The sequence below is a fragment of the Bubalus kerabau genome, chromosome 10 (assembly GCF_029407905.1).
Source record: "Bubalus kerabau isolate K-KA32 ecotype Philippines breed swamp buffalo chromosome 10, PCC_UOA_SB_1v2, whole genome shotgun sequence".
Lineage (NCBI taxonomy): Eukaryota > Metazoa > Chordata > Mammalia > Artiodactyla > Bovidae > Bubalus > Bubalus kerabau.
The window spans coordinates 28747607-28764571 of record NC_073633.1 but is presented as its reverse complement, the minus strand read 5'-3'; the positions used below and the strand labels follow the sequence as shown (position 1 = coordinate 28764571).

At 39.9% G+C, this 16965-nt stretch overlaps 2 gene segments (V, D, J or C); both read left to right on the top strand.

Annotated features, from left to right (window-relative positions):
- The first annotated feature begins 3505 nt into the window (after positions 1-3505).
- LOC129621983 (T cell receptor delta variable 1-like) lies at positions 3506-3980 on the top strand. The segment is given in 2 exon segments: positions 3506-3554; positions 3670-3980. Coding segments are annotated over 2 exon segments (360 nt in total).
- Positions 3981-16008: 12028 nt separating this feature from the next.
- Positions 16009-16723, top strand: LOC129621982 (T cell receptor delta variable 1-like). The segment is given in 2 exon segments: positions 16009-16057; positions 16275-16723. Coding segments are annotated over 2 exon segments (498 nt in total).
- Positions 16724-16965: the final 242 nt, after the last annotated feature.

Below are 16965 nucleotides of genomic sequence, written 5' to 3'. Positions count from 1 at the left end.
GATACTATTAACAGAATGGAAAAGACAAACCACAGAATGGCAGGAAATATTTTCACAATGTATTTTCATCAAAGGATTGTGTTTAGAATACAATGACTGTCTAAACTCAGCAGGAAGATAAGAAGTAGTCCAAATGGAAAATGGTTCATCCAGACATTTCGTGGAAGAGCCATGTGTTAGGGAAATAAGCATGTAAACAGATGTTCAACATCATTAACCATCAGGGAAATGTAAATTAAAACCACAATGAAATATCACTCCACATCTTTCTTAATGGCTAAAATTAAAAATAATGATGATACCAAGTTCTAGCAATGATGTAGAGAAATTGGATCACTCATACATTGCTGGTAGGTAAATGGAACAGTCATTCTGGAAGACAGTTTAGCAGTTCCACATAAACTTAAATATTCACTCACCTTACAGTTCAGCAATCACACTCCTTTATGGGCAATTATAATGGAATAATGAAAAACTTATGCTTACACAAAATTTGTACTTGAATATTCATGGAAACTATATATGTGATGGCCAAAAACTGGAACCCAGCCAAACGTTCTTCATTGTGTGAATAGATAAATATGCTGTGGTACACCCATTCAGTACAATATTATTCATAGATCTATCTCAAACTTAGATAAGGTTAAGTCTAAATAAACCATTTTAAGTTGAAAATGTTGTAAGTGGAAAAGGCATATAATATACTTAACCTACTGTGCATCAGAGTTTTGCTTGGCCTAATCCTAAAGGTATTGTACTGAAAGTGAAAACCAGAATGGCTGTATGGGTACAGAATGGTTTTAAGTGGATCAGTTGTTTTCATGATCCCAGGGTTGACTGAGAGCTCAGCTTGCTGTTGCTGCCCAGCTCAGCTTGCTGTTTACCCTCGTGATCCCAGGGTTGACTGAGAGCTCAGCTTGCTGTTGCTGCCCTCACTAGAGAAGGTCATACAGCATGTTGCTAGCATGGGAAAAGATAAAAATTAAAAATGCAAAGCATGGTTTCTAGTGAGTGCTTATGTAGGTTTCTCACTACCATACCTTGAAAAATCCCAAGCTGATTCATCACAAGTTGGGGAAAGTCTGTAGTGATTAAAAGAAACTTACTATTGATTCATGCAACAGCCTAGATGGATCTCAATGCTGAGTGAAAAAAAGTATCTCAGAAGATTACATGATACATGCTTACACACCATATTATTACAATTGCATGCATAATGTATGAATTTAATTATACAGGATTCTCAATATATATTGAGAATGGACAAAATATAGAGATGAAAAGATCAATAGTTGCTAGGAGTCATCATGAGTTGCAGAGGTGGAGGCAGTGTGAAAGTGGTTTGCTCTAGGGAGATAGAACAATTCTGCATCATGACTTTAGTGATGGTACAAAAACCTGTACCTGTGATAAAATTTCAGAGCTATGCATAAAAAAAGAGTGCATATAAAGCTAATATATCAGATTATCATCTGTATTTTAGTAATACTTTATCAATATCAATTTTATGGTATATATATATATAATATCTATAATTATATATGCCTACATATACAATACCATGCTGCTGCCCAGTTGCTGTGGACATTCGTGATCTCTTCTACTTAAATACAAGTAGGTTTGGTAATGCAAACCAGGGCATTAGCTGCCTGTCAGCATTCAGAGGTGAAATGGGACAGAGGAGATGTCTCAACTAATCGTGCACTCTCCTCCATGCATCAGTCATTAACAACACCACTCAAGCAACTTAAAAGCAAGGAGTTGGCACTGTTTTAGAGACCTTGTCTGTACTTTCTTTTCTTTGTTTTTTTGCCTTAGGTTCTTTTATATTAATTCATCCATTAAAATGGTAAAAACCAAATGGAAAGTTGACAGCTACATTCAAATGAACAGGTAACAGTTTACAAAATCTCAGTCATCGCCTTCTGTGCTGTAGAGGTATAGTGTGTGCTTGGAGTCTATAGATACCAAGTTTTGTTGGAGTGCGTTATAGTATTATGGCACAGAAAGAACTGACATGCTTATCTTAATTTTACTTAACAAAAAGAAAAAAGAACAAGCAACTAACTAGTGAGACTGAACACTTTGGGCCAGTGGGACAGAAAAAATAACATGAGGACAATTCTAGAACACATGATCTAAGAAGTACAATTCAACTTGTGGAAGGAACGGGACTGAATATCCTGATCCTCCTTAAAGTCTGATAAATAAGGTTCAATATCAAGTTTAAAGAGAATAATTATTTTATTTTTGTTATAAATTCATACAAACATAAAAAAGAGAATAGATTCTGAAAGTTAGAAGGACTGATATTTTATCATTTTATGTCAAAATGGTTTTATGTATTGAAAAAACCAAGTAGAGCCCTAAAACGTATAAAAAAAAAAGTTAAAAATTTTGGATATGACTGCCTTTTGCCGAAAGTATGTGAGTTTTTATAAAGAGTATTTAGATTTTGGATGGAGAAATGTAAGTATAGGCTAAATGAATGACTAATAAATAAGTAGATTATAAGAAGGGTTCATTGCTTATACTAAATCTTATTTTAGTTCTGCTCATTTTGTTACAAACAGCATTATTTTGTTCTTTTTCATGGCTGAGCAATTTCACTGTGGGGTTTCCCCAGTGGCTCTGCGGTAAAGAATCCACCTGCCAAGCAGGACACATGTGTTCGATTCCTGGCTCAGGAAGATCCCTGGAAAAGGAAATGGCACCCCACTCCAGTATCTTGCCTGGGAAATCCCCTGGAAAGAGGAGCCTAGCAGGATACACTCCATGGATCCCAAAGAGTCAGACACTACTTAGTGACTAAAGAACAGCAATAATAAAATTGTACATAAGTAACACATTTTATTCATTCCTCTGTCATTTGAAAAGACCCTGATGCTGGGAAAGATTGAGGGCAGGAGGAGAAGGGGACAACAGAGGATGAGATGATTGGATGGCATCACCAAGTCAATGGACATGGGTTCGGGTGGACTCCGGGAGTTGGTGATGGACAGGGAGGCCTGGCGTGCTGCGGTTCATGGGGTCGCAAAGAGTCGGACACGACTGAGAGACTGAACTGCACTGTCAAAGCACATTTCATTTTGCTGTAACCAAACACCAATAAAAACGTAAAACAAACAAACAAAAATCCTACATTAAATGGGATGGCAAAATTATTCTGTGGAATAATTATAAGTGAAAATCAACTTGTTTGTTCTTTAGTTCCACTCAGTTCAAACCTTTAAAATAACTGCTTTTGCAAAGCCTCCTTTCAGGCACAGCCTACTTTAATTACCTGTGGATGAAAAAATTGACAAAGAAAGGTTTGTGGTGAGCTAGACTTTTTTTCCTGTCTGTGCACAGACCATGTCACCTATGAACACGACAAATCCCACTTCCTGTTTGAAGGAGTCACACAGGAACCAGATACTATGTATATCCTCTGCCAGGCACTCAGACACTGAACTCTCAGCTTGAGGCAGAACTAGGCACATTTGTGCAGGGGAATCCATGCCTCATGCTGCTCTCCAGTCTGCCCTGGGTGTTCCTGGCCTTCATCTTCTCTGGTAGGTATTCTAAAAGAGAAGCAAATATCTTATGATTTCAGCTTGGATTTTTTTAGTCTAATTCCTATACTATTTTATTCACTGCTCCATCTCTGTTTTCTGATTTTTCCCACAGGATCCAGTGTAGCCCAGATAGTTACTCAAGACCAGCCATACATTTCCAGTCCAGTTGGGGAGATAGTCACACTGAGCTGTCGATATGAGACAACTCAGAGCAGTTACATTTTTTGGTACAAACAACTTCCTAGTGGAGAGATAATTTACCTTATTGGTTTGGGTTCTTCTAGCCAGAATGCAAGGTATGGTCGCTACTCTGTAAATTTTAAGAGATCACGTAAATCCATCAGTCTCACGATTTCAGACTTAGAGCTGGAAGACTCTGCAAAGTACTTCTCGCTCTCTGGGAACTCACAGTGCTTGAAGTAATAGGAAAAGCTGAACAAAAACCCCAGAGCTTAATAAGAGAGAGCCCTGCTGCTGCGGGACCCAGGCTGAAATACACACCTGCAGACCCCAGACAAGAAATGGTAGTTCTGCGGTTGCTTCATCTGTGGTCTGGATCAGAAGATTTAATTCTAAATAAAAGCTCCTTCTATGTCATTTGGAAGCAGGTACCTAGAGTAACTTTCTACTGATATATTCTCCTCCTGAATTTTTGACTTTAAATCAGCTACACAGAACATGTGCAAAAGTCTAAATTTGAAAACTTGTCCCATAAAAATATAGAATGGCAGTTTTACCTAAAGAGGCTCACATCACAAATCTGGATCTAGAAGCTGAAATTGTCATGAAAATCATCTCCTTAGTCCTTTCCCCTCAGACTTCGTGTTGGGGCAAAATCAGAGGAGAACCACCAGTGATGTAGAGTAAGAGATGTTATAAGGATTAGAACACAGGCAACAGGTAGAGCTGGTGGAAAAGTTAATAAAAACTGTTACATTTGCATTTGGTACTGAGTTGAATTCACTGTAAGTCAACTAGAGTAACATTTGTGAAGGAAAGTTGGATGTGGACATAAGCATGGAGAAACTGTGGCATGTATGGAAATATATGAGGACAATGGAACCCACAGGACACTCTAAAACTTGTCTGTCTCTAACCTCCTTAGGGCTCACAGTAGTGGGTGAACTTCAGGAGAAGTGGATGTCATTTGCCATCATGCTACTTGCATACTTGGTCTAATACAAAGAGAACATGAGTAAGATATCTGGTGGAAGGTCAAGGGGTTTTAAGTCAACAGTAAATTGAACTATCAGAGCAGCAGCAACAGTATGTATTGCCATAGTGCCTGGAGCCCTGCACCAACCTGAGGAACATAGAAACATGCTACTTCATCATAAGTACCTTCCAAAACTTACACGAATCTCTTTCATGGCCAAACCTAACCCAGAACAATAGAGGGAAGCAAATCCTGGGAAATAGATTTTCAGATTGTTACATTGACACAGTAGAAACCTACCATAACAGCTTAACTGGTTAACGTCCCTCTTTGCTAACTAGGCATTCATCAGTACCTCTTTGAATACCACAACTTTCTAATAAATACCACAGGAAAACTATGCTTCCTGTTAATATAATGCAATTATTCTTCATTCAACCAAAACAAGCTGTCTCCTTCAAAGAGAATACCAAATTAATTTATCCGTTTAAGATTCTTTCCTCTTCTAGTTAAATCACACTCTCCCACTGAATCCTGATTCTTAACTACTGAGATACAAGGAGATAAAGATTAATTTGTAGTGGCATATTTTATGTTATGACAGGCAGACAAACAGGAGAGGGAAGTTAAAAATGGTTAATGTATACATAAATATATTCATATAAAATTAAAATAATTTTATAACTACTATAGCTTTTGTTACTGCAAATGACCACATGATTGTAACTAGGGTTTATAACTACCTCAATCCATTACCCATTCCATAAGCTCTTTATCATAGCAAGAACCCACTCACTATTGTACTTGACTTCCTATAAAGCAAGCTGCTTATTCAGGAGCATTGCTATGTGGAAAGTCATAAAGATGAATAAGAAATTCTGCAAGTCAACCGGTATGGTTTTAGCAGAAGTTTGCAAGGCACTGAAGACAAATCCAAGGGTCTATTTTAGTGGGAAAAAAATCTTGCTAATACTCATGGGAAATTGATGCATTGTATTCTGGGAAATATCATTAAGAGTGATACCTGACTATCATCACAAGCAACAGCAGTCACAACGGAAAGCATTTGTAAATTTTCTAAAGAAACCAAACAAATAAAACTTGCAAGGGATATTCTTATGAGCATGAAAGTATATTTTTAAATTGCTTTTTTTTGTCATTGTTGAAAATCACTGCTAAGAGAGTGGAAAGTCAATGCCAGCATGGAAGGGAATATATGAAAAAGACATTTCTGAAAAAGGAATCAAATACAGAATATATTAAAAGCTCATAAATCAAGAAGAAAAGAAAATAGTTAGCCAGAGTGGCAAAACCTTAGAGATCCAAATCAAAAATATTATATCCAATAGGTAGTAAACATGCAAGATGACCTTGATTTTACTATTTTTAGGAAAACCAAAATCAAACCTCACCTCTTTCATCTATGTCCTCTCAGCACCCTGAGTGGATCAATGTATCAATGTAGCTAGTTGTATATGATATCAAAAGGATAAAGGAAAAATAATGACTGTCTCCAGGAAAATAAGAGATTAAGTAAATGTCCTAGAAGCTTCCATCCCTGAACTGATGTTGTGAGGGGGTTGGGTGGGGGGGAAACAGATCACAGATCTGGACACTGAAGCAAACGCAAGTTTTAGTAGAATAAAGAAAGTTAATATTTACTGAACTTACTGTATGTCAGGAACTACAGAATGCATTTCCGATTCATTATCTAATCTAAATATCAAAACCCTATGAGACAGGTTTTATTGTTCCAATGCTTGTAATCTTTGGGAAATGAGACATACATAACTTTCCAAACTGTGAAAAATGTCTCAAACTTTTATTGTCATCCAGGGAGTACCATTTAGAGGGCTCCTTGGAGAAGATTTGGGTATGAGGAATCTCTTGACCCAGAACAGGATAATGGATGTTTCAGTGATGGTGGCACTATGGTTAAAATGGAACCTAAAGAGATCTATGAAGAACGGTTCTATTAAAATCTGCAGTACCTTCTAGAATTGACACCCAAAAAAGATGCTCTTTTCATCACAGGGGATTAGAATGCAAACTCAGGAAGCAATGCAAACTTATCTCAGGCAAGTTTGAACTTGGAGTACAAAATGAAGCAGGGCAAAGGCTAATACAGTTTTGCCAAGAACACACTGGTCATAGCAAATACCCTCTTCCAACAACACAAGAGACCATCTACACTTGAATATCACCAGATGGTTAATACAGAAATAAGATTGGTTATACTCTTTGCAGCCGAGGATGGAAAAACTTTCAGTTCAGTTCAGTCGCTCAGTCATGTCCGACTCTTTGCGACCCCATGAATCACAGCACGCCAGGCCTTCCTATCCATCACCAACTCCGGGAGTCCACCCAAACCCATGTCCATTGAGTCAATGATGCCATCCAGCTATCTCATGCTCTGTCAACCCCTTCGCCTCCTGCCCTCAATCTTTCCCAGCATCAGGATCTTTTCAAATGAGTCAGTTCTTTGCATCAGGTGGCCAAAGTATTGGAGTTTCAGCTTCAACATCAGTCCTTCCAATGAACACCCAGACTGATCTCCTTTAGAATGGACTGGTTGGATCTCCTGGCAGTCCAAGGGACTCTCAAGAGTCTTCTCCAACACCACAGTTCAAAAGCATCAATTCTTCAGCACTCAGAGAGTCCAACTCTGAGTCCAACTCTCACATCCATACATGACCACTGGAAAAACCATAGCCTTGACTAGATGGACCTTTGTTGGCAAAGTAATGTCTCTGCTTTTGAGTATACTATCTAGGTTGATCATAACTTTTCTTCCAAGGAGTAAGTGTCTTTTAATTTCATGGCTGCAGTCATCATCTGAAGTGATTTTGGAGCCCAGAAAAATAAAGTCTGACACTGTTTCCACTGTTTCCCCATCTATTTGCAATGAAGTGATGGGACCACATGCCATGATCTTCCTTTTCTGAATGTTGAGCTTTAAGCCAACATTTTCACTCTCCTCTTTCACTTTCATCAATAGGCTCTTTAGTTCTTCTTCGCTTTCTGCCATAAGGGTGGTGTCATCTGAATATTTGAAGTTATTGACATTTCTCCCAGCAATCTTGATTCCAGTTTGTGCTTCATCCAGCCGAGCATTTCACATGATGTACTCTGCATAAAAGTTAAATAATCAGGGTGACAATAGACAGCCTTGATGTACTCCTTTTCCTATTTGGAACCAGTCTGTTGTTCCATGTCCAGTTCTAACTGTTGCTTCCTGACCTGCATATAAGTTTCTCAAGAGGCAGGTCAGGTGGTCTGGTATTCCCATCTCTTGAAGAATTTTCCACAGTTTATTGTGATCCACACAGTCAAAGGCTTTGACATAGTCAATTAAGCAGAAATAGATGTTTTTCTGGAACTCTCTTGCTTTTTCCATGATCCAGCAGATGCTGGCAATTTGATCTCTGGTTCCTCTGCCTTTTCTAAAGCCAGCTTGAACATTTGGAAGTTTACGTTTCACGTATTGCTGAAGCCTGGCCTGGAGAATTTTAAGCATCACTTTTCTAGCGCATGAGATGAGCCTTTACAGTCAGCAAAAACAAGATCTGGAGCTGACTGTGGTCAGATCATGGGCTCCTTATTGTAAAATTCAGGTTTAAATTGAAGAAAGGCTGGAGAACCACTAGGCCATTCAGGTACGACCTAAATAAAATCCCTTAATTTAAATAATTTAAACAGTATTCAACATAACATTTTTATTAAATTCAATAAATTCATTGGCTCATTCAGCAAACAGATAATTCTCGAGTGCCTAGTCTGTACCAACCTCTCTTATAAACAGTTGAATGATATGGTTGAGTAAATTTTAAATATGGGAATGTTGGATACAAATGAAAACTAAAGAGATCAAGAAGTGAGAATCATATGACTGCAGTAAAGCAGTCAAAGATAGTTAAAACCTTCTATAGAGTGTTTAGGATCAAGAAAATACAGATGAGTACAGAGGTATTACATGTAAGATGTGTGTGCTGTGTGGTAAGTCGCTTCAATCATGTCTGGCCCTCTGAACGCATGGCCTATAGCCCAGCAGGCTCCCTTTTCCAAAGGATTCTCCAGGCACAAATATTGGAGTGGGTTGCCATGCCCTTCTCTAGGGGATCTTCTCAATCCAGGGGTTGAAACTGTGTCTCTTAAGTCTCCTGCATTAGCAGGTGAGTTCTTCACTAGAGACACATGAAGTGAAAGTGAAGGCCGCTGAGTCATGTCTGACTCTTTGTGAACCCATGGACGGTAGTCCATGGAATTCTCCAGGGCAGAATACTGGAGTGGGTAGCCTACCCCTTCTCCAGTGTATCTTCCCAATCCAGGAATGGAACAAGGGTCTCCTACATTGCAGGTGGGTTTTACCAACTGAACCATCAGGGAGTTACCTGGGAAGCCTATTTACCTTCAAACCTGAGGAACTTTTCAAATATTTCCTTGTTGACTTTGGGTCTGGGTTTAGCTCTCCAGTTCTTTTATTCAGTCACAAGAGGGGGCTGCTTCATCTGAAAACTGTTTCTGGGAGAAGGGAAGGGAAATTTGTTTTCCATTGATGTGCCAAAAAAAGGAAAAATGACATGCTTTCATCTTCTTTAGACAACTTGTGCTTTATTATCCCTTGTTGAATGTGTGTGGTCAAGGATTCAGGGGATCTTAGCCGAATAGCCTAAGCCCTTTCCATGTACCTCCTTAAACACCACTTTCCCATTTTCCTGCTCTGATTATCCCTTCATCTTTCTATTCCTTAAAATCTTTTTCCCAGCCTCCAACTTTTTTTTTTTTTTTTACCACTCACACTCATCTCCACCCGAACCCCACTTGGTTTGCCTTTCTTTCTGTCTATTCCTTTGCCTTAGCATCCTTGCTGCACAACAGCCACATGCATTGGCATAGGGGACATGAGGATTATGGACCACTGTTCAAGGAGGATGAGGTGAACACCACCTATGTCAATCAGTTAGTATATTAAGAACAGATGCATGAAATTGTCTACCTAGATGGTGATAGATGCATGATTCCAAGAACACTTACAAGAGCTCCAGGTTCCAGGATGTGTAGCTTTTAGTCTCAATGTTAATCTTTCCATCTCCCAGACCACATCCTACTTTTGAACCTCCTCAAAATTTTCTGAAACATGGATAGGAATTTTCATCATCTTACAACACAGAGCTCAGTGTGTTTTTCTGGGATTAAATACTGCATTCCACAAGTTTCTTGGAGCATCAGCCAGTTTCTTAAGAAACAAATGATAGACCAATGGTTGTGCATAGACACATCACTGTGATTGGTGTTCCTTTGCCAGAACCAGACATTAAACTTCATAGATGATTGCACAGTGAGCTGCGAATGTTTCACCATATTCTGGGGACATGACTAAAACAGGGGAGGAAGACCTAGATAAGGAAGTGCTTGATCATTGGCTGAGAAGGTCCTGGAAACAACACAGTGGTATCTGCACTCGTTGTAAGTCTTTACTAACAGCTGTTGCCTCTGGTCTCTGGAACCTCCTTAAGCCAAGGATCAGACACAAGCCTGAGCTCTGAGCCCGTGGTCCTAGCTTGTCCCTGAGGTATGAGGCTGGTGACTGGAGTAACTGTGTTTCTGACCTTGGGTGAGTGTTCTGTGTCTACAGGGGATGACTTGAGGGCAAAGGGCCACAAAATTATTTGCTCTCTACTCCTCTCCCTGTGCTGTATTCAGCATTATAGTGATGGATCTGAGAAATGATCTGTGGGTTTGCTAAAGAGGCCAGATTTCTACATGACAGGTTAAATCATGGCCATGATTCCGGACGAGTCCTTAGCAGTAAGCAGGTTGTAGGAAATCTCTCGGTCTATTGAGCCAACGACCCATGGAGCAAAGCCTATGGATCTCTGATTCTTGCCATGTCTTTGGCCTCTATAATTTTGTTGTTGTTCAGTCACTAAGTTGTATACAACTTTTTACGTACATGGATGGCAGTATGCCAGGCCCCTGGAGTATGGTCAAATTCACGTCCTCTGAAACGGTAATGCTGTTTAACCATCTCACCCTCTACCCCTCCCCTTCTTCTTTTGCCTTCAATCTTTCCCAGAATCAGGATATTTTCCAATGAGTTGGGTCTTGTCATCAAGTGAACAAAGTATTGGAGAGTCAGTTTCAGCATCAGTCCTTCCAATGAATATTTAGGGTTCATTTCTTTTAGATTGACTGGCTTGATCTCCTTGCAGTCCAATAATGAACACCAATAATATTTTTGCAGGACATAAATAGAAACAGTGGAGTAGGGGTTAGGGCCAGACAGTTATGGGAGGGTTATGACTTTGATCCATAGAATTACACTGATTTGTGCTCTGGAGCTAATTTGATTTCTTAACCCCATAGGGACCATTATTGATGCTAAGACCTCCCAGCCCAGCTCCATGGATTGTGCTTAAGGAGGAGATGTAAACCTGCCTTGTAATAACTATACCTTTGATGGAAATGACTATATATATATATATATATATACATTGGTATCAGCAAAATCCCAATCAGTGTCCACAGTATGTCATTCATGGCTTATGAAACACCGTGAACAGCAGCATGGCCTCTCTGAACACAGCTTCCGACAGAAAGTGCAGCACCTTGGTCCTGCCCCAGGTCACCCTGAGAGACACCGCTGTGTACTACTGCATCCTGAGAGAGGCACACTGGGACAGATGGGGCTGCACCTGTGCAGTGTTTCTCTGGTGAGAAGAAGGGGGGACACAGCGGGGGAGCAGTCATGAGAGCAAATCTAGAGTCATCTGGAAGGAGACTCAGAGAGCAGTAAGAGATGAGGAAAATGAAGGGAAGGAGAAGGGGAGAAGATGGATAAAGAAAAGATAAAATGAGACAAGGAAGTGGTGCTTCATTGGTTGATGTGGCTGAGAAGAATTATATGGCTGCTAAGAATCCTAATTGCAACACAGAAATAAAGTGAGAAGCACTAACAATTTGTCATGGTTTTTCCTTGTATCAATAAAATGTTGGTTCCAGTGTGTTAGTCTCAACCTAAAAGTAAGAAAAGTACAAATAATTCTCCTTTTCCAAAGGCTTCTTTTATGTGCAGCCTCAAGAACTGTAGCCTGCCAGGCTCCTCTGTCCAAGGGATTTTTCAGGCAAGAATACTGGAGTGGGTTGCCATTTCCTCCTCCATGGGATCATCCTGACCCAGGGATCACACCTGGTCTTTTTTGTCTCCAGCACTGCAGGCAGATTATTTACCACTGTGCCACCTGGGAAGCCGTCCAGTTCATTCTTTACAATGCCCATATAGTACTCTGAGACATTCTGTCATTAATTGCTTTTCCGTTAATAAATAATTGTTTCCATTGCTGTGGTATCATAAAGAGTGTTGTCTTTATATATCTTTGTAATTCATTTTTGTATCTATGGGGACATCTCCATTATAATGTAATGTCTGAAACTAGAATGGCTATTCACAAAACAAGGAGCTTTTAAAATTTTTTTGAGAAAGTGACAACTTGCCATTCCTGTGGTATAAACACTTATATTTCACCTTTTCACAGGGAAAAGGTGTACTTTGCATCCTCTAAAAATTGAGAAATGCCAGTATTTTTCATAAAATCTGAATAAACTTAATGGATAGTCATTTTACTGGTCCTAAAGAGTTCCAAAGGATAGCAAGGAGAGATAAGAAAGCCTTCCTCAGCGATCAATGCAAAGAAATAGAGGAAAACAATAGAATGGGAGAGACTAGAAATCTCTTCAAGAAAATTAGAGATACCAAGGGAACATTTCATGCAAAGATGAGCACAATAAAGGACAGAAATCGTATGGATCTAACAGAAGCAGAAGATGTAAAGAAGAGGTGGGAAGAATACACAGAAGAACTATATAAGAAATGATCTTCATGACACAAACAACCATGATGGTGTGATCACTCAACTAGAGTCTGACATCCTCAAATGCGAAGTCAAGTGGGCCTTAGGAAGCATCACTACGAACAAACTTGGTGGAGGTGATGGAATTCCAGTTGAGCTATTTCAAATCCTAAAAGATGATGCTGGGAAAGTGCTGCATTCAATATGCCAGCAAATTTCTAAAACTCAGCATTGGCCACAGGACTGGAAAAGGTCAGTTTTCATTCCAATCCTAAAGAGAGGCAATGCCAAAGAATGTTCAAACTACTGCACAATTGCACTCATCTCACATGCTAGCAAAGTAATGCTCAAAATTCTCCAGGCCAGGCTTCAACAGTACGTGAACCATGAACTTCCAGATGTTCAAGCTGGTTTTAGAAAAGGCAGAGGAACCAGAGATCAAATTGCCAACATCCACTGGATCATGGAAAAAGGAAGAGACTTCCAGAAAAACATCTACTTCTGTTTTATTGACAATGCCAAAGCCTTTGACTGTGTGCATCGCAACAAACTGTGGGAAATTCTGAAAGAGATTGGAATATCAGACCACCTGACCTCCCTCCTGAGGAACCTGTATGCAGGTCAAGAAGCAACAGAACTAGACATGGAACTGGACATGGACTGATTCAAATCGGGAAAGGAGCATGTCAAGGCTGTATATTGTCATCCTGCTTATTTAACTTATATGCAGAGTACATTATGCAAAATGACAGGCTAAATGAAGCACAAACTAGAATCAAGATTGCCAGGAGTAATATCAATAACCTCACATATGCAGATGACACCACCCTATGGCAGAAAGTGAAGAAGAACTAAAGAGCCTCTTGATGAAAGTGAAAGAGGAGAATGAAAAGTTGGCTTAAAACAGCATTCAGAAAACTAAGACCATGGCATCCAGTCCCATCACTTCATGGCAAATAGATGGGGAAATAGTAGAAACAGTGACAGACTTTATTTTCTTGGGCTTCAGAATCACTGCAGATGGTGACTGCAGCCATGAAATTAAAAGACACTTGCTCCTTGGAAGAAAAGCTATGTCCAACCTAGACAGCATACTAAAAAGTAGAGACATTACTTTGCCCACAAAGGTCCGTCTAGTCAACGTGATGGTTTTTCCAGTGGTCATGTGTGGATGTGAGAGTTGGACTAGACAGAAAGCTGAGCGCCGAAGAATTGACGCTTTTGAACTGTGGTGCTTAAGAAGACTCTTGAGAGTCCCTTGGACTGCAAGGAGATCCAACCAGTCAGTCCTAAAGGAAATCAGTCCTGAATATTCACTGAAGGACTGATGCTGAAACTGAAGCTCCAATACTTTGGCCACCTGATGGGAGGAACTGATTCAGTGGAAAAGACCCTGATGCTGGGAAAGATTGAAGGCGGGAGGAGAAGGGGATGACAGAGGATGAGATGGTTGGATGGCATCACCGACTCTATGGACATGAGTTTGAGTAAGTTCCAGGGGTTGGTGATGGACAGGAAAGCCTGGCCTGCTGCAGTCCATGGGGTCACAGAGTCAGACACGACTGAGTGACTGAACTGAACATTCATACAGTAAAATATAATTTATAGATCTATTTTGACTTGCGATAGGGTTAAGTCTCAATAAACCATTTTAAGTTTAAAATATCAGTAAGTGGGAAATGCATTTAATATACTTACCTTACTGTGAGTCAGAGCCTTGCCTGGCCTACCTTAAAGGTATTATACTGAAAGTGAAACACATAACGGTTGTACAGGTACAGAATGGCTGTAAGTGGATCAGTTGTTTACCCTCCTGTTCCTGGGTCTGACTGAGAGCTCAGCTCACTGTTGCTACCAAGAACCATCAGAGGATATAATACAGCATGTTGCTAGCATGGGGAAAGATCAAAATTCAAAAATCAAAGTATGGTTTCTAGTGAATGCATACATAGCTTTCTCTAAACCAGAAAGTCAAAAATCCTAAGTTGATTCATCATAAGTTAGACACAGTCTCCTGTGATTAAAAGAAACCAAGTATTGATACACTCAATAGCCTATATGGATCTCAACGCTGAGTGAAAAAAAAGTCAGTCTCAGAAGACTACATGGTAGATGATTACACTTAACATATTTTTATGATTGTATACATACTGTATGAGTTTACTTATATAGAGTTCTCATAAAGACAAAATATAGAGATGAAAAGATCAGCATCTGCTAGGGGTCATCACCAGTTGCAGGGATGGGGAGGGCAGGAAAATGGTTATTTTTAGAGAGACGGAAAAATTCTGTATCATGATTTTAGTGGTACAAAAACCTACACCTGTAACAAAATTTCACAGAGCTATGCATAAAAAAGAGTGCATATAAAGCTGAGGTATCAGGTTTTCATTTGTATTTTAACAGTATTTTAGAGCTCTAAAACTCAGAAAAAAAATTATCAAAAATTTTGAATAAGACTGCCTTTCTCCAAGACCAAAGTCTGTGAATTTCTAAATAGAGTATTTAGATTTTGGATGGAGAAATGTAAGCATAGGTTAAATGAATGACCAGTAAGTAAGTAGATTACAAAAAGGGTTCATAGCTTGTACTACATCTTATTTTAGGTTTGTTCATGTTGCTGCAGATGGCATTATTTTGTTCTTTTTCATGGCCGAGTGCTTTCATTGTGGTTTTTCCTGGTAGCTCTGTGGTAAAGAATCTGCTTGCCAAGCAGGAGAAGTGGGTTCGATCCCTGGGTCAGGTATAGCCCCTGGGAGAAGGAAATGGCACCCCACTCCATTATTTTTGCTTGAGAAATTCCATGAACAAAGGAGCCTAATGGGCTAGAGTCCATGGGGTCATAGACTCTGACAGGACTGGCAACTAAAGAGCAACAACAATTTCATTGTACATATGTTCCACATGTTTATCCATTCCTCTGTCCATGGACATTTCATTTTGCTGTAACACAACATTGTAAATCAATTATACTCCAATAAAAAATTTAAAAACAAATCCTACTTTAGATGGGATGGCAAAATTTTTCTGTTGAATAATCATCAATGAATGTCAACTTGTTTGTTCTTCAATACCCCTCAGCTCAAATCTTTACTAATAACTGCTTTTGCAAAGTCCTCTTTCAGGCTCGAACCGAAGCAGGGTCTCCTGCATTGCAGGCAGATTTTTTACCAACTAAGTTATCAGGGAAGCCCTTTTTTCAGACTCAGTGTAACTTAGTTATGGTGAAAAAAATAGACAAAGTAAAGGTTTGTGGTGAATCACACTTTTTTTCCCCATCTGTGCACAGACCACGTTACCTATGAACATGACAAACACTGCTTCCTGTTTGTAGGAGTGACACAGGAACCAGTTACTATGTATATGTGCTGCCAGGCGCTCAAAGACACTGAACTCTCAGCCTGAGGCAGAACTGAGCACATTTGAGCAGGGGATTCTGTGCCTCATGCCACTCTCCAGTCTGCTCTGGGTGCTCCTGGCCTTCACCTTCTCTGGTAGGGAGGCTTCCAAGCCTGGGTGCGAGTGTCTGGGGTGAAAGGACTGCACACAGGCATGGGGTGCTTCACAGGGACTTGGGGAGGAAAGGAGGACTGGGGAAAAGCAAGTGTCTTAGGATTTCAGTTTGGTTTTTCTTTTTGGAGACCTAAATGAGTCTAATTCCTACGCTATTTTATTCACTGCTTCATCTCTGTTTTCTAATTTTTTCCACAGGATCTGGTGTGGCCCAGAAAGTTACTCAAGACCAGCCAGAAATATCCAGTCAAATTGGGGAGCCAGCCACCATGAACTGTCAGTATGAGACAAGTTGGAACAGTTATAACATTTTTTGGTATAAGCAGCTTCCCAGTGGAGAGATGATTTACCTTATTGGTCAGAATTCTTACAGCCCGAATGCAAGGGATGGCCGCTACTCCGTAAATTTTCAGAGATCACGTAAAGCCATCAGCCTCATTATCTCAGCCTTAAAGCTGGAAGACTCTGCAAAGTACTTCTGTGCTCTCTGGGAACTCACAGTGCTTGAAGTGATAGGAAAAGCTGAACAAAAACTCCTGAGCTGGATAAGAGAGAAGACTCCCTTTCCCCGACAACCCCACCCCCTCCCACCCCTGCTGCAGGACTACTGCCAAAATACACACCTGCAGACCCCAGACAAGAGATGATAGTCCTGTGCTTGTTTCATCTGTGGCCTGGATCAGAAGATTTAACACTAAAAGAAAGCTCCTTCCATGTCATTTGGAAGCAGGTGTCCAGGGTAACTTTCTACTGCTATATTCTCATCTTGAATTTTTGACTTTTAAGTCAACCATCCAGGGTATGTGTAAAGCTGTCTAAATTTGAAAACTTTCCCAATAAGAATATAAAATGGCAGTTTCACCTAAAGATCCTCACATCACAAATCTGG